The 22,432-nt window shown below is 32.5% G+C and overlaps 1 protein-coding gene across 1 annotated transcript in view; it reads right to left on the reverse strand.

Moving 5' to 3' along the window:
• Nucleotides 1-20,611, reverse strand: part of LOC143075683 (uncharacterized) — a 36,128-nt gene extending 15,517 nt beyond the window's left edge. Inside the window, exons 1-18 of the mRNA XM_076251223.1 lie at nt 20,553-20,611; nt 19,941-19,964; nt 16,858-16,962; nt 15,926-16,068; nt 14,852-14,951; nt 14,154-14,224; nt 13,125-13,367; nt 11,784-12,276; nt 11,077-11,148; nt 9,485-9,570; nt 8,604-8,837; nt 7,082-7,252; nt 6,648-6,802; nt 5,149-5,755; nt 4,297-4,414; nt 3,641-3,897; nt 2,971-3,151; nt 2,017-2,112 (exon numbers count right to left, since the gene is read on the reverse strand). Coding sequence (XP_076107338.1) covers nt 2,017-2,112; nt 2,971-3,151; nt 3,641-3,897; nt 4,297-4,414; nt 5,149-5,755; nt 6,648-6,802; nt 7,082-7,252; nt 8,604-8,837; nt 9,485-9,570; nt 11,077-11,148; nt 11,784-12,276; nt 13,125-13,367; nt 14,154-14,224; nt 14,852-14,951; nt 15,926-16,068; nt 16,858-16,962; nt 19,941-19,964; nt 20,553-20,580 — 3,184 coding nt within the window. The 5' untranslated portion in view covers nt 20,581-20,611. The remainder of the gene's footprint in view (nt 1-2,016; nt 2,113-2,970; nt 3,152-3,640; nt 3,898-4,296; nt 4,415-5,148; nt 5,756-6,647; nt 6,803-7,081; nt 7,253-8,603; nt 8,838-9,484; nt 9,571-11,076; nt 11,149-11,783; nt 12,277-13,124; nt 13,368-14,153; nt 14,225-14,851; nt 14,952-15,925; nt 16,069-16,857; nt 16,963-19,940; nt 19,965-20,552) is intronic.
• Nucleotides 20,612-22,432: the final 1,821 nt, after the last annotated feature.

Below are 22,432 nucleotides of genomic sequence, written 5' to 3' on the forward strand. Positions count from 1 at the left end.
GAATGCATTTGCAGAAAAAAAGAGATAATGAGTTGCACGCTACCGATGAATGTGGTCGCTTGTTCATGAATTTCAGTTTGAAACATTCATTTTTATGATTATATCTATGCCTAAGCATAAAATATCTTTGTCTTGTGAAAATTGAGTCAAGTTGTTTTTTCGATAACGTTCATGATGGCAAATTAAGAACAGTCAGAAGTAAATCCAGAAAAGCTTGATTTCTCCTCCGAAAATAAGGTAGTTATTGGTTTTGCACTTTACACTGTAGTCGAAAATGGCCGTTTGACGCCTGACGGTAAGGTCATTACTACCCTCTTAGTATGCTTATGTTTGTAACTAATATTATTGTATCTATAATTCAAAAACGTAATAAATAAAGGCAACAGAAGTATACCGCTGTTCAAAACTCATAAATCCATGGACAAAAAACCAAATCGGGGTAACAAACTAAAACCGAGGGAAACGCATTAAATATAAGAGGAGAACAACGACACAACACTAAAATGTAACACACACAGAAACGGACCAAGCATCAGACAAAATCCCACAAATATAACATCAAAACCAAATACATGAATTTGGGATAGACAAGTACCGTGACACGTCTTATCACAATGTGAAATTACACTCAAAAATAAGAGAAAACAAACGACGCAACGTTAAAATGTAACACACCAGAAACGAACAATAATATAACAATGGCCATATTCCTGACTTGGTACAGGACATTTTTAAAGGAAAAAATGGTGGGTTGAACCTGGTTTTGTGGCATGCCAAACCTCGCACTTTAATGGCAATGTTAAATATAACATTGAAATGACAACATAATATTACAGGACTACAATACAAATAAATAGGAGAACGTATTAGACAAAGAAACACATGATTAATGAATAACAAAAAGCATCAGGTTTAAAATTCAATACGTCAAAAACGCGCCTCGTCCACACAAGACTCACCAGTGACGCCCAGATATAAAAGATCGAAAGCGAAAAAAAGTACAAAGTTGTACAGCACTGAAGATAAAAAGTTGAAAAAGGCTGTGTCAAATACGGCTATGTTTTTATGCTTGGGATAAGAACATCCTTATTATTTAGAACAATTAATGCTATTGCAAACAGTAAATTTTATCAAATGAATATAACAGATATACATAATGAAACTGAAGTATTAACTCATTACAGAAAACAAACACGAATACATAATGCAAAGACCAACACAGAATAGACACACCCGACTCAGTCCAGGCCTCAACGCAGTAAATTGTGAAAATGACGTCACATCCGATGGTGAATAGGCATTAAAAATTACGTCACATTTGAATTTATGAAACACGTGATGACGATATCTCCTACGACTTATGGTTTTTGTATATAAAGTATAACACGTACAGATGTACCACTAGATTGAACAGACATAATTTGTATGTACGATATCAGTATGATTAGTAATTAGTCTTCCGTGGTGAACCTGCAATTTACTACAAGAATCGAAGGAGCCCGATTTACTATCATCAAGCGTTTCCTGCTGTTTCTTTGCATCACCGGTCATCACTCAATCTAAGTACAACAACATAGCATAGAATCGGTAACAGATCATACAACTACTATCATATTGATGTGCCAAATATGTGTGTTAAGATGTTGCTCATTTCAATTTGACAAAATATGACAAACTTGAACATTTTGGTCCAATATGCAATTAGTGACTTTCCGTTTTGAATTCAGTATTTTTGTGATTTTATTTTTTAAGAAGAAATTAATTACAACAGATGCTTCGACACTGTCATAAGGAAAGGTGAGTCCTTAATTCCAGTGGTTTCTTTTTCATTTTAGCTGAAAAGATCATTATTACAACGAAAATTTTAAAAGTATCAAAAAAGGAAATATTTGTAATCTTGTCCAAATCCCATTTTACATGCTGTCCCTGTTTTCGGTAGGTTAAGACCGACAAATGCAGTTTTTAAATATAGATGTTAGTGATGAAACGATTTGGTTGTTACAAATATGAACTCACAAGTACAAAAATGTCTGTTTTCCGTCGTCTTTTTACTGAACGTTGGTATACACGTATCCACTGCGTTCCTCGTTACATCTGGACCAGAACAGTTACCTGTCAAAACAAGATAAAAACAAATACCACATTGCTTTCAATTCTTGTTAAATCATATCGATCGATCGATATATATACTATCGCAAATGCCTCTTAATATAATAATTTTTGTAAATGCCCGTTCCTTGCTTCTGCTTTTAGAGTACTTGCTGCAGTTTTCACATCTTGATGTCTTTGTAGCAGTAATTTGTGTATGTGGCTGATGTTTTCAATTGGAAATAAAGAAGGGTATGAAATCATAGTATATCCTTATCTATTTTTCAGTTGATAAAGGTATAATTTAAAATAAATCATCAAAGATAGCAGTACACTACACACGCTTTTCATCTACATTGAACTTTCCAGCGACGTACAATAAGTTGTGGAGCACTGAAACACACAAATGCCGAACAATTAAGCCCAATCTGGAACTGGTTGGTTTTGCGTGTGTGTAGTAAACCTTAATGTTTATTAAAATGAAAATTTTAAAAACGATATATTTTCATAACATTATCAGGTTAATGGTTGTTCATGTAAATTAATTTCTGTCTTTGTTAAGCAAATGTTGTTTGATATGATTAGTGTTAAAACTCCTTCAAATTTATTATTTCTACAAAGCAGTAATTATATATGTTTACATTCAAATTTTCGGTTCAAGGCATATGAAAATTGATTTATGGAAGTATTTACATACTTCACAATATGAATAAATGAAATTTGAATACAAAATGGTATACGTAGTTATGCCATTGTGATGCATCCGTCATTTTGTGATAATCTGTGACGATTCACCATGCATGTACACGCTTTCACTGCAATGTCCTCGTTCCACAATAATGCATCGTTGAAAGAAAAATAACGATTTCTATATTTACATACCCTGAACTCTGACTTGGCGCAATCGTGACAATGTAATACGAAAATTGTACGCATTTAGCGTAAATCTCTGAACGTATGCTGGACGTAGGAGGTCGTCATCTTCTGATTCCCACCATTTGGGGTAGACAGCACGGTTGAAGGTAGTTTTAATCCAGTCGTAAATCTCATTGGTTGAATTAGGCTTGAAATGAAATATAAAGTGTAAGAGAATCATAACATTATACTAAGGTCTATTTCTGTTACTCCTTAGAAATGTTGTCTACTTGTGTGAGACTTTAGGGAAAATTGTCGTTTGAATCAACAAAACTTACATTCACAAAACGATAAAACATAGCAAATGAACATTTTTCCCACACAAATCATGAGACAAATTGATTTTTTTTTCAGACATGTTGTTTGACACAACATTGTCTCAGGACATATTAATTACTTATGCTAATTTTCTTTAAAATAACCGAATGAAATCATGATGATATTAGCTTACTTTTACCCTTAAATTCTATTTGTATATCATCTAGGTACAGAACACTTTTTACTTACAGCAACTTCATTGTAATGCTGGTAGTATGTAATGTCTTAGTTTCCTTTATATTTTCTTTCAGTGATCCATATATAAAATAATCACAATATAACTTCGAACAAATCAAATATTTCAGTATGATCTACTTACTGTATAAACTGTAGATATGGTTTGCAATAAATGTTCATTCTGGCGATATGCAGTTGGTACATCACTATGCGAACAAATAAACGCCACTAGTACCACATACATCATAATTCCTAACCAGGACTGAAATTTTGACCACATTCGTTTGTCTAGTTGTGCTTGTGTACGAGCAACAACTAATTCAGCCTCTTCTTTCTCTAAACCAGGAAAATCTGGATACATGCACGATTCCTGCTGGATAAGTGTTTCCTCCCCCTTTTCTGTAATAAGAAGAACATCGGGATTGGGACAATCAATAAAAGAAGATAACCAAATACATTTTAATCTAAGATTCACCTTGACTGATGGAGTTAAAATTTAAGATTCCTTGTAAGTTCTAAATGTATCAAGGAGGAATTAAGAAAGGAATATTAGTATTATGATTTACGGCAGTGCCAATGTACAGACTCCCCAGCTGATGATACCCTCGATAATACAAAACTACAGTCTATACTTATTATGATTGTGTTTTATGTCTAAACACATTTGAACTGTCATTGACACTTGTTACTGGCACGATCAGCTATGGTATTATTTCTTTATCATTTAGAGAACATTGGTCAATTTAGTTAGTTATGAATTTATCAATTTTTGAACTTGTTTAATATTTGGTAACTTACCAAGATCTGTAACATATTTAGACTTTTCAACAGCTGGAACTACCATGTTTTTGTCAGCTAATTCTCTGCTTCCCATCTTTTTAAATAGACATGATACTAAAATGGCTAATAAAATTGCCTGAATAAAACAAAATAAAAATTCAGTAAATTTGGATATATCAAAGTCTGCTTATAAAAAATTCTGTTTCAGTTCAATGTCCAAATTCGGTGGAAATTGTTAAACCCTGCAACCTTTGGTCATTTTCTGTTTACATCAAAACATTACGAATCATACCTTTGATCGAGTGTTTCTTCCATGACTTCAAATACTAGATGATAGACGCTGTGGGAAACTTGTCATATTTTTGGTTTACTACTTCCAGTGTGTATGCACAATATCTTCTTATTATTAGTGCTGTACCAAGTGCAATCACATAACTTTATATTTCATCCATGAAGAATGCGCGAATCGACTTCCAATGCAAAATAAGATTACCAGTATATTAGAAAAGGAGAATGTGTCAATATCCCTACACAATCAATCAGATTATAAAATCCCAATCACTACTGCGTATTTTGCAAAACGGACACGCCTCTTAAACGTAGATGGGTTATTATCGGATTGAATTAGTCCAACACATCCCATTATACACCCATTCAAACCTTAGGGTTCTTAAACAAATGTTTGTAAACATTAATAACGTGTATGGTAATCCGGATATAAGTTTTAACTCAATAAGCTTTGTTGTGTTTGTTGTTTGTCTCATTTTTAAGTTTTAAGGTATTTATGCAGAAATTAAGGTTAACATGTAATTCAAATTTATTGTTGCAATACAGTTAAAAGAAATGTTTGATAAATAATCCAAAGCTCACCTTCACAGGTTCTAGAATAACAACACTCTGGAAAATTCCCAATACAAATGAAACCATCCATTCCAATGACTTCGTTCCTCCCCATTGCAAGGAGTAAAGGAAAACAAACGTTCCACTTGCTACGACACACAAAAATACCAAAATGTAAGCAAGAAAGATAAACCACCATGGTACATGACAGCCGTTAGTTTTTTCTCCCTTGAATTTTCTGTTTTTGAATATTAACACTAAGAACATACTTGGAACCAATGCTATAAGACCAGACATCAATCCAACGTAAAATTGTTTGTAGTTTAGCTTAAGCGGCCCTAAACTTATCGTCTGCATCTTGTTGTCGTCTGGTGTGTCATACCACATTGCAGACGATATCATAGCCAGGAACAATAGAGCCAATAAACACCATAACCTCTGAACTCGTGTAAATCGACTACATCTTGGTCTTTTGAAAAGCGACACCCACAAATGATCATCGAATAGTTTCTTTTGCGTTAAGTTATGGAATAATGTATCTGTTTCAATATGGTTTTCATCGAGAACTTCTACACTCCGCCATGTTTTGCCGTCTTCGCTATCTAAAGATAGCCATTTACCACACAAAAAAATGTTTCTGCAAATATTCAATAAATAGGAACATAAAATATTGTCAATAATGTGGATACAATATCGATATTAAAGATTTTGCTCGTTTAATGTTTCTAATTCACTATTTTTTGTGTCTACGTTTTCTATATTTTTGCTAGTTTGCACTTCTCCACCATAACAAAAACAATGAAGGAAATTTAACTTAAAGATGAGAAAAAAAGTGCATTTATTGGTCAATAGATCTCTCAATAAACAGAAGGATTTGTTAAAAGTAAAGGAGAAAGCAACCATGCCAACCAATATCATCAAAGTACTTGAGGAATATACACAGGATTTTTTGGAACAGATTCTACAACAGTTACGGCATATGTTCAATATTTTGTGCTTGTGATACAATTCCAGAAAATCCACTTATATGAGCTGTTCCTTAACACAAAAAAGACAACTGGTACAATATAATAAATTGTAACAGCTAAAATTGGATCACCCAATGTATATATCATTTATCCCATTTTCATCCGGACACTAATCTAGTTGCTGAAACATGTTCTTACAAATTGAAATCTTCTTTTTAAAATCATATTGGGAATGTAAAAGTTCTTCATAATAAAAATGTGCAGACATCTGTTAATGCTTTCATAAAACGAAACGCAGTCAGTTCTTAATTTTAATGTCCTTGTATATACAATTATATTAATTCATAGCATAATGACAAACGTCACCATTTGTAATCCTACTCCTTGTTGTAACTTTCTCATTGGGCATGTGCAGTTATAGCAGTTGCATTTCGGTGGGGAAAATAAATTGAGATTTTTGAAAAGCCTCGTCATTGTATTTGTCAATCAAAATGAAATTGACGGATTTCAATGAAATATCAAAGTTGTGTATACGTAACTAAATACCAATCTTGAATATACCTTTCAGATGACTCTGAATTTATAACAGTGATTTTTTGTAGGAACCATGCTGTCTTTTCATCCACGTTATCATGCCACACTTGTACGGTCTTTAATTCTCCGAGATCTTTATGTAGCCTCATTTCAAAATGCGATGATGTACCACGCGTAAAATTCTGATTGAAATATAAAAAAAGTTCTCTTATTCCTTTTACAAAAAATCAATCAATATTTAGCTATCATTTTGGTTCAATTTACATTTTAAGATTTTTAATCAAATACTACTATCATCATTTTTCCAACATAATTTTACCGATGTAAAGTATTTGTAATGTAATGTGTTGTGCAAGTAACATGATTGAATAAGCTGATATCATACCGCGTTTTTTGTCGAGTTTTAAATGCTCAGTTTTGGTTTCTAATGAGTATTTCTGAACCAATACATTCTACCTTACCTGCCGTGTGCCGTCGTCTAATTTACGGGTACCAGACGAGCCATGTTGTCCAATGATATTAATGTACACCGATGATTTCATAACTTTAGGAGACGTCATAGAGGTCTCTACAGATATAAAGTAGACTACTGCTGCGGAGTTTGAATTATCCATCAAAGGTAGGAAACTCCACTAGAATAAATTTGTATTGATAAGTTTAAATTATAGTTTTATATTGTATGGGATCCCAGTCCTAAATAAAATATAAAAATCCACGTTAAAAAGAGCGAAGCTAATATTCGTATATCATAACGAGTTAGTAATAAAAGTTAAAATAAAATAAAATGTGCTGTGTTCTATGTGAAAATAAGGAAACATTGTGCGACTCATTTTCTAGACCATCGTCATAATCAATTTTCCTTCCGAATAATTTTCAAAGGCTAAATTTAAAATCAAATATTTGCTTTTATGACACATTTGCCCCAAAATAATCAAAGGACCCTTATGTCAAATTGACATGAGGTAGTTAAAACCACAGTTTCAGAAAAAAAATGAAACAAAATATACCCTTTCATGTTTAACAAGCATAAAGCCATCAATATAAAAAGGAAGATGTGGTATTATTGCCAATGATACAACTCTTCATGTCTTAATACCAAATAAATGTTATGTGTACTTATCTTATTTCAAAATAACATTTTAATGCTTACGAGTACTTGTCTAAGTTTAAATAATGTTGTTTTATTAATTTTCGTTATAGTTTGATGCAAGTTAGCCACATTTGTAGTTGTTACTATGCATACATGTATATGGGCAGACAATTAATAAGGTTTACTTACTTACTTACTTACTTACTTACTTACTTACTTACTTACTTACTTACTTAGTTACTTACTTACTTACTTACTTACTTACTTACTTAATAATACACAAATTTATATATTTTAATCGACATATGTTTGCATAACATACCTTTATTACTACTTTGATAGTTTTGAATACAATTTATTTTTGATGACCAATATTCAACATTCAAGTAACAACTACACGTGCACATACTTGTACGCCTAATTATAATAAAATGTAGTTTTTTTTAGTTTTATGCTAGTACACATAAAATCAAAAAGCTTAAGAATGTCCTTATGTCTGGTTTAGGCATTGGTGTTGGATGTTCGGACTCTTTGTGGTTTTTTCCTACGATTCAGGGCAAAATATTTTGCTCCAAAACCTTCTTTTCATACAAGACTTCAGTAGCTCATAAAAGGTCATTACCCAAAAAAATTAAGCAGATTCTAGATTTCTTTTTTCAATTTGAGACCCAAATCATACCAATACAAGTAAAGGGTAAAAGTCCGAGTCAGCCTTTTCCTGCCAAGTTAAGAAAACTTTTAAAACGTCTCGAAAAGAAGCTCTATAACATATCAATATGTTTAGTTTATGTCAGTGCTTCTTACAACCGACTTATAATATCAATTTAAAACACTAGATCTTTTTTTTAATTTCACCGAAGTACATCATAAAAACAAAGACTGAAACACATTACCATAATTTCATCACTCTTGTCTGCTCGATACAAAGGAATTGTCAGAAAACCAAATATTGTGATGATGCAGACGATAGCTGCAAATGCATACGGACTGTCCTCAAATGATGCTATGAAATTGGCAAAGAGTTTGGAGAAGTCTATAGGAGTAGGTCCAATGAAAAACATGTCAGCTGAAAATGTTCCAAAGAAGTGACTTTTAAAGTGAATTCGCCCACTGTCGGCTCCGATGTCCTGTAAACAAAGGTAAAGTAAGTGCATTTAAAACACAGTTAAAATGAATAAAACTCTGAAAGAGGCATTGGTTATAAAAACTTAGTAATAACTTGATATTCGTGCTATAATTCACGTGTTTCTGAAACAACCTTTAACCCTTTATATATAACTTTTCTAATTCGAGATTCACCATAAGTCTTTTGTAGACAAAACACTAGTCTGGCAAATTAGTTATCCTGATACCTATGACGAGTTATAGAAATCTCAAAATTTGATAAACGTCTGATGGCATAAAAAGCAAAGTTAGTATTTTTATAGTTATTGAAAACAAAATACTAAATATTAAAAATTTACATGGTCTTAAATTATGAATTCGAGTACAGAGATAATCTATCGTAATTACATTTTTTTTTTTTATTTTGACTGCTCGTCCTGTGCATTGACATACTCTTTCATGTATACATCTTTTAGCAATTGAAAAAAAAAAACATATTTTTTTACATCTTAATTAAGTTAGCACGCATTGTTTTGTTGGTTTTTTTTAGACACATTTGTTAAAACAAGACAGGGTTATTGGAACGTCGCTTTGTATTGGTAGTGGATGTAACTTTTAAAGTATCAATAAATGTTGGCATCTTCGTGTATCCACACACTTGCAAATTTACCTTTAACAAGTCATTTGATGTCCAATTTCCAGATCCTTCCTCTAGAGTCCGAACATTTAAAACTCCAGTTCTAAATTGATGTTTAACTTTAAAAAGAAAATGAACTTTCGTTATTTAAGTTAAATGTTAACAGAATATTGAATAATTGTATAAATCACATCTTGTCTTTGTGTGAAAATTCTTGAGACCCATACTACATTTAGTTGAAATTGAATGCATAAAATAAACACAGTCATATTTCTTTATAAAATCGATAGTTGTTTAGTTATTTTTTTTCCGTTTAAAACGTGTACCTTAAATTCTGATTACCTTAGCCACTGTGTAATCGTAGTATATTACTAGAACACACCCGTGATATCGCGGGTCCGTGACTGAATTAAAGTATATAACTATGCGCAAGCCTTATTATAGTAAGTCATGCCGATTATAAGATACACAGTTTTCTCTGCTTTCAAATCTTTCTGTTTGAACCCGTCGATCTGGAACTTATCAATTATTGGTAATATTAATTATTTGGATAACAAAAGGTCCTGGAATGGAGTCTTTTTTAATCAACAGCATTGTCCTATGTTAGTTATAAATAAAGTTGAATTCTTTGATTCACTGTTTTATGTCATGCCCGCTAACAAATTGAAAACGGTTCCTATATACACCTTATTTTTAGTCCAGATTTTTAGTATTCGTATTGTTATCTTAGAAAGTCTTACTGATTAAAATACTACAATAGGTAACAATTTGACAATGATTGAATTTAGTAGTGTCAACCCTGTGATTATGATCCGTGTATATAGCATAATCCTAAATACACCGTTTGGTGGTGCACCTGTTAGATGCGGAACGTACAGATAAGGTAATAGGTAACAGGTGAATATACTATTGGTATCGGTATCGGACTCGACCCGGAACTTCTTAATTATTGGCAATATTAATTACGTGGAAAATAAAAGGGCCTGGAGTGGTGTAATTTTTAATCTACACCTTTGTACTATATTAGTTATATATAAAGCTGAATTCTTTGATTCGTCGTTTTTACGTGATGACGGCTGACAAATTGGACCTCGTAATTTTAGTATTATAGATATCCGTGTAACATATTGAAAAATTCCGAAGTATCGGCAAACTGAGAGATCTGAAAAAGTCTTACTCTTTCGAGTTCCTGAATATATGTCGTCTTTCAAATTGTGTGTTTTTTTTTCACTACAAAAAAAAGTACAACGCATTCTTGCAATGTCAATATGATGTCCGGCTCGTTGGACAATTTTCTGTTATAAAGGACGTTAAAGCCCTCCCATTTATAAATTGTCTTCATCTGAAACCAATATGTGACAATCAGATATCAACTTCGAAAAATTCAAATATAGTGTCTTGCATAAGTGCCGTACGCGTGTACATAATGCTTAAAAAATAAGCGAAGCGGCATACATATACTTATTAACCCAGTCATTTGCCGATTGAGACCCTGTTTTATTCCTTTTTTAAACGTTTAAATTGATTTCACACCACACACCAAACCACGTCTTTTTCAAGACTGGATACGCCCCGGTTAGTCCAGTTAACGATTCTGTTTAAACAAAAACTATGTGTCCACTCACCTAATGATAACCCAGTTGCACGTTTACGTCGTCCGCTCCCACTTCCGCTGTCTGCTGTGTCTTGTCTGTCATCTATTATGTAAGAAAATATACGAGATATAAACATGTTTAACTTTCACAAATTCATTGGGAAACTCTACTGCTGTAATATCCCCTTTGAGAAGGTTTGCGTCAATAGGGCATCATTTTTGGAAAATTGCTAACTATACATACATGTATACAGTTCAAAGTCAAAGTTTATATAGTAGTTTATAGATTGTAATGGATGCTCTGATTTCATTTACTCCTAATATGACGTCATAGCAGTATGTATCTGTACCCTTTACTTGACAAAATATTCTGGAATAACTGATCATGAAAACCTGCACCAGTGAATTTGAAAAACAAAATTCCCATTATGAGAAGATTTGGAATATGGATTAAGTAAAACAGGCACGTTTTCATTCATATTGAATAGACTAAATGTTTAAAGAATATAAACTTCTGCCAGTTTAATTGTTCAATTTAAAAAGTTTGTTCAATTTAAAAGGGGATTTTGTTATAAAAAAAATCTTCATAAAATGTACCTTTAAAATAATGGATCTCTGAGTTTTTAGAAATGGACAACTTAAATGAGAAATGGAAAAGGTACAGATCTGTCTAACAAACAGCTGGCACTATATTAATATGTTATTATTCTTTAAAAGCAGAACGCATTTATAAAATACCTTCGCAACTAGCAATGACAACTAAAGGCTGCATATTTCCATCTTTCTTCGATGCCAATGTTATCTTTAGTATCTGCTGTTGAAAGGTCACTCTTAGGTCAAGTGGATCTCTGTACTTAATTCGACTTTTGCCTTTAGTCTGCACATGAACATCGTAATTATCTTCATCTGGATAGCTATCATATTTACAATATACGTCACAGATTTTCAATGAAGTAAGCTTGATTTCCATCATAAATCCTTCCGCCGTTTCGTTGGTATCAACATAACTTATATACCAACCGGAGTCTGCCAGAGATTCTGTCATGTCTTCAAAGTACCCGTCTTCATCTAATTTGTTCGTGTTTACATAGACATCGATCGGGTCATCTTTGTCCTTTATGTCTTTCTCTTCTTTGCCTTTCTTGTCGAGCACGTGGAGTTTGATGACAGATGATCCTACCACTTCCGGATTGTCAACATGGAGGTATGGATTTTCCTTGTAGGCTAGCACCTGTGATATATATGAAATGTTTATGTTTTCAACCTGTAGCTTTTTTTTAATAACAAAAAGTTCTAATCATCGTATACCTTTACATATTCTTTCTCTTTTTATTTTCAAAGTTTCAAAGAATGGAAAGCAACTCTAGTGTCTGCGGGATTCCTATCTTTTGTAATCTACTTTTGTACGTGTAATACCTGATATGCAAAAATCCTCATTCGTACAAGATCGCTTTATCACGTGTTTTATAACTTTTTTTCTATAAAAAATACTATAATATTAGTTACTTACATAAGTATGATAAGAGGGTAGTAATGCCATTTACCGTCAGGCGTGAAACGGTCACTTTTGACTACCGTCAGCGTCATATTGGTGAATATTTTACCGTGATTCGTCAAAATATCCTTATCGTGATTCGTCAGAGGTCTCAAATAACTATCGTTAACGTTATTTTTGGAAAAAATATAGCGTGATTCATCAGAATCAGTCGATTTTTTTTATCGTGTAAAAGAAAGCGTTCATTTTATTTTCATGCACAAAAAATTACCGTTAACCACATTCGGCAGAATCTTTATCGTTTTTTCGTCACGGAGGTACCCCCATTACTACAATCTGATAAGTGAGGGCCCTCATGGGGTTTTTGATTATGTGATTACTTGGCCGTTTTTTTAATGATTATTTGATTATTAAGCCAAATATTTCATGATTATTTGATTACCTAGGACTGTATTTTTAGTTTATGATTATTTGATTACTAAAGATAGGCAAATATTTAATGATTATGTGATTATATTGGCAAAAAAATGGTGATTATGTGATTACTAGGACCCCCCATGAGGGGCCTCATAAGTAGAACTTACACTTATAGATACATTTTTCTTTCTTTTTTTATCTTGGAATGTTTCAAAGAATGGAAGAGCAAATCCTGCATCTCTGGCAGCGTACTCGAGTGGTACATCACGACCTTTTGCTTTGACTACTCTGACAGACACATCACCCGTCTCAATGCTTGTAGACGACGTATTTCCAGTGTCTCGCTTGTCTAACATCAAGTTTACCATATTGATGAGGTTTGTTTCAGCAGAAGTCACTGCTGTTTCAAGCTTTGATAAAATATTGATTGTGTAAATATTAGTTAAAAAGATATAATTGGAAACACAATAGAAGCAGAAGATACAATTGAAAGGGACGTTCAGAAAACAAAAATTAAAGAAAAACTGACAGCGCCAAATTCCAGAAATTACTAAATAGATATAAGAAGATGTGGTATGAGTGCCATCAAGACAACTCTCCAAGTCACAAAGTGCACTAAACGCAAACCTAACAAAAACCTGCGCGTGAACTCAGGAGCTCCGGAAGGGTTTGCAATTCATCTATTAAAAACTTGAGGCAATGATTGATTCACAAACAAAATAAATCAATATCAAACAAACACATATCAAGTTTGAATCTTCCGTGTCTGGTTTTATATGAGCATAAAGTCTCATTGCACATCTTCTTGATTTCTGGTTGATAGATGTCTCATTGGCATGCAATTATGCCACATCTCGTGAGTTTTATAACAATTCAAGAAGTTGAAATAAACAAAACAGAAAATGTTTAGTCCGTGAGGTTATATTTTGGACAGATAATAGGTGATTATACATGGACTCTCCAAAAACATTTGTTCTTCACAATTTAGCAGGCGTCCTCCAAAGTGTCGTTAAACGCCATATTGGATACGAATTTTAATTACTTAATCTCCAATCTATACAAGTTAATTGTTATAACAGGCGCGCCTTTCAGAGCACATAATCCCGTTGTCAGCCCTGGAAAATTTTTATGACAGTAGGTTTTGTTTTCTCTTTTAATAATATTCGCAGTTTCCTGTTCGACCTTCATGTTTTTACCTCATCGGTTGTCATGGCACTTTGGGCTTGTCTGGTTCCCTTGAGTATATCTGTTGTCATCTCAGTTATATCTGAAATCGAATAATTTATTGCGACATCAACTTTTTTTGTGGTTTTTATACACACTGAAGAAATGTGTAACCCTTTATCTGTTTATTTCAAATATTCTCATAAATTTCAACTATGTGAAAATGGGTTTTCAATGCGATAATTTTCTGAATTATAACTATCTGGAAATTCAACTTTATTACATGTATATATGTGTTGATATAAATCAAAGATAAAAGATCGTTGTTAAGCCAAATACAGTGCTCATTGCTTCGCATACTAGTAAAACGAAATACATACATTAAATCAACTTGAAATCTTTTTAGAGCTTATTTCCTACTGCGTGAAGAGTAAAACTTAAGTTGGTTTGCTTGCTTTGTTTGTATAAACGTTTACCCAAGCTTTGTTATTAAGATTGAAAACAACAAATATAGGTATAGTTAAACCTATATATTATATTCAAATTTGACTGTTAGTTATTCAAATTACTATGTATTGTACAATATAAAAACAAAACAAGCAAGCTAATCAAAGTTTTGCTCTACATGCATTACGAAATTAGCTGTAAAATTCACAAACTATTAGTTTCAAAGAAATTATAAATTACAATCAATATGTTCACTTAGAAAAAATAAGATTTAAAACCCTACCTTCAGTAAGCCCAGATAAATCTACCACTGCATTGTCAGCTAAATCCTGGTCATTCTCGATAATAGTCAAGATTGATGTTGCTATAGTATTTGTGTTCAACTAAATATATAAGATTATTTTTCATTAACAAATATGTATAAACTTTGACTATATGTTTTACAGCCGATTCCATTGAGTATGTAGCGAAAGGTAATATCTTTGGGTAGCTTGCTTGCTAACTGAACCTTGAAGTCATTGTAAGGTTAGGTAAACTACCCTCCTTTCGGAGTAGCCTAGTCCTACAGACAGATAGATTGGTTATATGTCGGACTAGTCTACTCTTAAAGGAGGGTAGTTTACCTAACCTAACAATGACTTCACGGTTCAGTTAACAAGCAAGCTACCCAAAGATATTACCTTAAGCTACATACTCATTGAAATCGACTGTAACAACAAAAAGATAAACCAATTACCTGTTTGCTTTCAAGAAACTTAAATGTATACCACCTTGGCTTTCAAATATTCAGCACTGGTCGTTCCTGATTAAGGTACATCCAGAAAAGCGTTTCGGACGCACGCAATTTATAAAGAATTTTTTTTTATTATTATTTTTGGGATGTTTTGTGTCAAGTGAAATATTTATCATTGTGTCCTTCTAAAATGAAAAGAAAAATAGATTTGTCGAAAATGAATCATTCTTGGGTAACAAGTCTCTCATGCTTTTCAAAACTTTTTACGTGAGATTTCCATAAAATTGCACGTGGTATACATGTATGCTGTATAAACTCGGGAGTTAAGGAACGAACACATGATACATGATTAGTGCCTTGTTCTCTATCATATTAAACTTTCTATTCTTATGTCGAATACGTTTGAGTTACACACTTTGTTTACTAATACAGTGAAACCTGACAAAACCGAACCCTGCTTCAACCGAAAACCTGTATAAACCAAACATGTTCTATAGCAACTTCATTTCAAATTGTATGCGTTGTGAACCTGATAAAACCAAACATCGGCCAAAACCATACACAATCTGAGATTCGGTTTAAACAGGTTTCACTGTATATAAAAAAACAATTAAATAATCTTACTACTGAAGTTGCCATTCCAGTATATGTAGCACTAATCTGGTTATCCATCATGATCTGTGCTTCTTGTGCAAACTCAGCAGCTTTAGAAAGATCCGATGTAGCCACCTGGTTTTGTACATCCGTCGCAAGAGCGATAAGTGCACCTTTAAATAAGAGTAAATAAGTAAGTGTGTTTTATTGGTAATGGTATCGTTTTACTGAGATTTTCATTGTTATCTATTTTTAAGTTAATCAAATGAAAAGCAATCCAACGGTATGAAAGCGTTAGAAGCATGAACAAAAGCTAAACTGAATATAAGTAACATTTTCTTCGTATACAGACTGAACATATCAACACGGCAGTGAAAAAATCCGGCTAGTCCTGCAGTTTGATTTTTTACCTTGTCAAGGATGAACTCCTTGTGCAGTGTGAACATAATTAAAGATCGCAAATTTGCATATTAAAAAAGTACCAACTCTTTAAACGAGAGTAGAAACACAAAAGAGGGTGAAAAAAATCCGCATTTAAGGGCATTCACTCCTATGCAGAGTAACAGAATACTAACAATACTATTATTATTTTTCAGATATAAGACAAAAGCGCCAATCTTTTTTTTTTAAATCGGACATATTTTTAAACTAGATACCCCGATAATGGTTTTGACCGAGTTAGGTTTAAATTGGCCGGGTTGTTTACGTGAAGTTTTTCGTATAAGTTAACGACCGACGATGGACGACAGATGCCGGACCTAAAGTGATGTGAAAGCTCCTTCAGCCCTGGTGAGCTAAAAAAGAAAATCGCGTTGTAATTTATAAAGTCGACCAATTGTACTTTTATCAACTAAAATGAAAATGCTTAAAAATCATCATGCAGTGTATTCCTTTGTTCAAGTAGTTCACAAAATCATCGGATGACATAACATCAAATAAATATTCATTAATATTGAACTTACTTGTGTCACACGTTGCTCCTGAGAAACCTTCTTTACATATGCATGTACCAGCATTATCACAATCTGCTCCATTCAGACAACCATGATTAACAAAACATGGATTCTCTACAAAAAAGAGCACACTCTTTTCTTCCGGTAATTAGTTCGTCCATCAACTTGGTTCATTACTAGTATTAGAAAGTAACTTATACATTTGCTGAATGACGGACAGTGAAAATAAGGGGGGGGGGGGGAGGATCAACACAGCTTATTTGACGAAATCAATCCTTCTGAGATTGATTGTTTTCATTTTTTTTTTTTTTTCAGTTTGAAAAAAAAAATACCAGTCATGATTTAAACGCTTGATAAAAACCGTTGATAGTTCATACCATAAATAGAGACTATGTATTTACATAGATGTTGCCAGGGCAAGGACGTTTAAAAAGAGGCGTTATTCCAGAAAACTAATTTATATTCCGCCGAGCGAAGTGATGCGATAAAACATTTTGAACCATTTTATGCTAAAGAAAGCATATAAATCGTAAGAAGCATTAGAGTTGAGTTGTAAGTGTATTGTTAGTGTCAATAATTTCTTTTTAGAAAAAAGAATGATAAAGGACACGCTTGAGGATTTGGACAGCTTTACTTCTCACAACTAAGCATAAAATTATCTGTTTGAAATGTGTTTGTGTGGCTGAAATGCAAGATGCAACAAATAATTTCATTTTGTGTATTTAAAGCCTATAAAAGAAACATATTTGTAAGACACATGTGATAAACTGAGTACAGGGTAATGCAATATTTAACTTCAAAGTATTCTACAAAAACATAATTTCCATGTCTGTTCCGTTGGGAAAAGAACCGTCATTTAGTTTATTCCGCCGTAGCATATTTTGTTTTTTTACGAAAATGTTATATGTTTTATCTCTGTCAAATAAAACCGACCAAAATCAGATGACATTTATGAACTTGGGTAGTCTATGTACACGTGAGTTGTGCAGTATCCAGAGCATAGCGCAGTAGGATTGAAATAATTGTGCTGTCATCTACCCCATATCAGAATTCATTCTCCAATGAACAACCTTGAACTAATTTCAATAACATAATTATGTACATTAAAAAAACAAAACCAATCTTCGACACACTTGCATTAAAGATATCATATCATATTTATGTTATTATATTCCATAATCTTTCGCAGAAATTCTTACTGTCAAGGCATACGATACAGTTACAGGGGAGATAATGACGTTGCTAACGTTTTTTTTTTTCGAGACGTCAAACTACGACTAGTCGGGAAAAGATTCAGTTTTCGACTGGTTTTTATCATTCAAACTTATTTAACTTGAAAACGAGTTCATGGACCACTCTTTTCAAAATGCCATTTGGTTTGATTACGTAAGACGATAATGTGTTCAAATTTTCAGGAAAACGTAAATAGTGCATTTTTTTTTTAAATTAGATAAATATACAGCAAAAAATGATGTTATTTCTTCATTCGTGAACATTTGAAAAATATGAGCTATTTGAAAAAAAAACAAATTGCACAAATTTAAACTACATTTATGTAAAACAGAATTTACAAATAACTAAACAAAAAAACAGCTTGTGTTTATCTTTTAAAACAAAAAAAGTTATGTATTTCTGTCGAAATGAAAATTACGTCCACTTATCCGACTTTTGAGCAAATATCTAAAATTTTGACCTCATTTTACTCAAAAAGTAGCACATGAAGGTATATTTTTTTTTATTACATATTTGAATTGATCAGGCAAAAAATAGTCTATATGCAAATTGTCAGCAAACTGTCAATATGGGATCAAAACTGTATCGTATTCCCTTAAAAGTTTCAAAATAATTACCCCAGATAAATATTTTTTCTATCATATTTTTTCAATTTCTTTTTCATTTATACTGAGCAAAATATGTTTCCAACTTTCAAGGTCAAATGCGTATTTCTAATTTGGTTCAAGGTTGTTCAATGAAGAATGAATTTTTAAATTAGATATGGATCAGTAAGCCGGAGCATTCGATATTATTAACTTGACCGACATCCTTTTCGACGATGGTTCTAGTTTAGATTTCCAATTAAGTTAATGAAAATTCACCGAACCAAACAAATGAAACTCCACCGAGCCAAACAAATAAAAGTCACCGAACCAAACAAATTGATTGTGACTTAGCCAAAAGCGTTGAAGTATCATAAAAGTGAAAGTAGGAAGCATGTGTATCATATGATTGTTTTGGTTGCTTGCTTACATAAATTACTAAATTTACTGACCAAGATGTTTGACGGTTGAATTTTATTTTATGATACGTATAATATGTTATTGATTCTATTTAAACCCAACCTCGCCACCTTTGTGCTCATGATAATAATGAACTTAATTCAATTATAATGAGAAGCATAAGCTACATGTATCTGCACGTTTATTACATTATGATGAAGTTGAAGTAAGTCATTGAAAAACTTCGAAAACATATTTATCTTTAGGTATGTTTTTGCCAACAGTAAATCAAGTAAAACAGTAAAACTCTGAAGAATTGCATTGTTCATACGTTGCATAGCAGTTCATATATATGCAAAACCAATTTGTGTAGCAGGATAAGATAACTCTTGCGGTTTTTACTTTATTATCTTGTACTTTAAATACCGCCTACTTTTTGTCGTTTTTCGTTCTTCGCCAAGTCTTAGTCAGTTAATTTTCGACTTTTAATGTCCCATTATTATCTTTCGCCTCTCTTTGAATACTATAATTCATCGAGTGACATGTTGTTTTCTTTTGATAAGCTGTTATCTTTATTGCAAAGGGAAAAAACCCCGACGGGTTAAAATGGAAACATAATAGACATATACACAAGAAACATACACCAAATGAAAGATAATTAACCAATGTGGACTTTATTTTCGCAGCTCCATTAATTGCTTTAATATATAGCTAACAATACTAGACAAAATATCTTTCTTAGAATCAAACTAAATTTTTAATAATTTCCTGTTTCTGAGTATTCAAACATTATATAGACAAAAGAAAAGGTAGAAAAGACATAGGCTACTAAAAACAGCACGTGACTTTTAAGCGGGAGAATCACACCTGTCTTACCTGTTGTTGCCTCAACTGTTGATTCTACAATACACAAAAGTTTTACATACAAATATGTCATTCCAAAATTACCACCATAATCGTACATAATAACTTATAAATGATTTAATGATAAGTATATAAAAGCATAAGGGCAATATATCTATAAATGTTCTCTTGTTATTTCAAAAAAACTTAAATGTGTGTTACCATATTTTGAAATCACAAAGTCGCGATAGTTCGTGTTGCTGCTTTGGTGTATTTTTAAATCACAAGGTCTCGATAGTTCGTGTTGTTGTCTTGGCTTCGCATTGACTTTTATCCGACATCTGTTGACTATAACGCATGTATATTGTAAACTTGGACAATGCCAAAAAGTACAAAAAGAAGTGTATTTGGAATTTTGAAGATTCTCAATTAGAACTTGACATTATCGGAAAATTCAGTAACAAAGGGTACAATAAGTAAATCTTCTTTCGGGTAGCAGCATTTGGGCTATAGAGTAAATATATATATTCTTTCTTTTGTCGACTAGATGAAATGTTTGTGCTATTGAAACGTAACACATTTCAAAAACTTCAATGTCATCATTTTAAGGAGAAAAAAACATGTTGTGTAATAATTCGTACTAACCTGTAGTTGCAGCTTTTGTTCTATTCATAAACCACACAAAAATCAATAAGAACCAGATCGCCTCCTGAAAAAAAAATATTACTGTGGTTACTTCTATAAAGTTTCAGTCAGGTCTGTTAGGCTTTAAGCGCTATATTTGATAATATCATTCTAAATTTTATTAGACTAGATACGGAAAAGCCGTTCATGTGTGAACAGTTTTAAGGTAAAAGATTTTATCATTTACACCAAATACGGCTCTGTAAGGAGGATGTCATCCTAAATGCCAATCATCACAATCACAGTATAATTAAATAAATCTTTTGGCTTATTAAAGATCACATGATGTTAAATTATTTCGTCAAAATGGACAGGACTGGTAAAAACTTCGATACATGGTATCGTCCGGTGAATATTAACCGCTGATGAGACTGGTGAACCAAATTGAATGACCCACAAAGGGTATAATAAAAAGTTACGGTGCTATGAGTCAGGAGATATGTGCTAGGGTCAACCCTGTATACCAAGGGTTTGAAAAATAATCCTTGGCAGTGTTGGCAATTTTGATTACCACCTCCTCAGAGGGCCATACTTTTACATAAATGCCTTGTATTTAATATAGACCCAACATACCCCAAAATGATATAACAAAAAGTTAAAGAATTTTATATAAACAAAAATTTCAAATAAAGCTATCCACTTTAAAAACTATGACGTTCTGGATATGGATGATTTTATTGCCACTTGGTGTTTAGTGAACAACACTCAATTACTAAAAATGTCAAACAAATTCCAATGGGATAACAACAAAAACACATAACAAACAACAAAATTAAAACAAATACAGACAGACAGACAAACAAACAAACAAACAGCAAAGAAAAAGACGTAGAAACAAACAGTCCAACAAATACTGTTCAAAGTAATTAGTATTCAGTAATTCAATCCAAACAAAATACCGAAGGCTCAGAATGTTCATGAGTAGTTCCTGCTACAGTAGTTGCACACGTAATGTTATTCTGACAAGTAAAAAGTAAAATCACAAAAATACTGAACTTAGAGGAAAATCAATTTGGAAAGTCCATAATCACATGGCAATTTCAAATAACAAAACGCATCAAAAACGAATGGACAAGAACTGTCATATTCCTGACTTGGTACAGGCATTTTCAAATGTAGAAAATGGTGGATTAAACCTGGTTTTATAGCGCTAACCCTTTCACTTTAATGCCAGTCTCATCAAATTCCGTTATATTTACATTGATGCGTTAACTAAACAGACACAATAAATAAATAGTCAAAATATTGGTACATCAGTCATCATCGTATAACAATTTTAAAAGGGACATTTTTTTAAAGTTTAACCCTAACACTGAATTCTAGTTAGGTTTCTCTTGCATCATTTTATATTTTTGTAAGTGATCTCTCTTATTATCTTTGGCAGAAACATTTCATCATACCTCAGGTTTTTTTTCTATACAATAAAAAAGAAATATGTACATTGTCATACTTTGATGATAGTCTGTCGGATGGGGACGATAAATGGCTGACCCGTATTAAGACAGAGCAATATATCTTGCATGTAAAAGACATCCTTGTAGATTTCGAAAAAGAGAAGGCTAATGCCGATACAAGACAGCGTTAGCATCTGCAAAGTGGTGAGGGATTAATATAAGTTGTTATAACTTGTTTCCCAATCCACTATAAATAAATATGTTTAAACTAATATTTCGTGATGCTTCACAGGCCAGTGCCGGTCATTACTTTCAACCTAGGCAATTTTCTTTCACTTATTTTCTTTCACTTATTTTCTTTATGTTATTATTATTATTCATGGTTACTAATTTTAATGGATTTTATGTGAATAGGTTAACCACAATTTTAAATATCTTAACAAAATA

The sequence above is a fragment of the Mytilus galloprovincialis genome, chromosome 5, assembly GCF_965363235.1.
Source record: "Mytilus galloprovincialis chromosome 5, xbMytGall1.hap1.1, whole genome shotgun sequence".
NCBI classification, from domain to species: domain Eukaryota; kingdom Metazoa; phylum Mollusca; class Bivalvia; order Mytilida; family Mytilidae; genus Mytilus; species Mytilus galloprovincialis.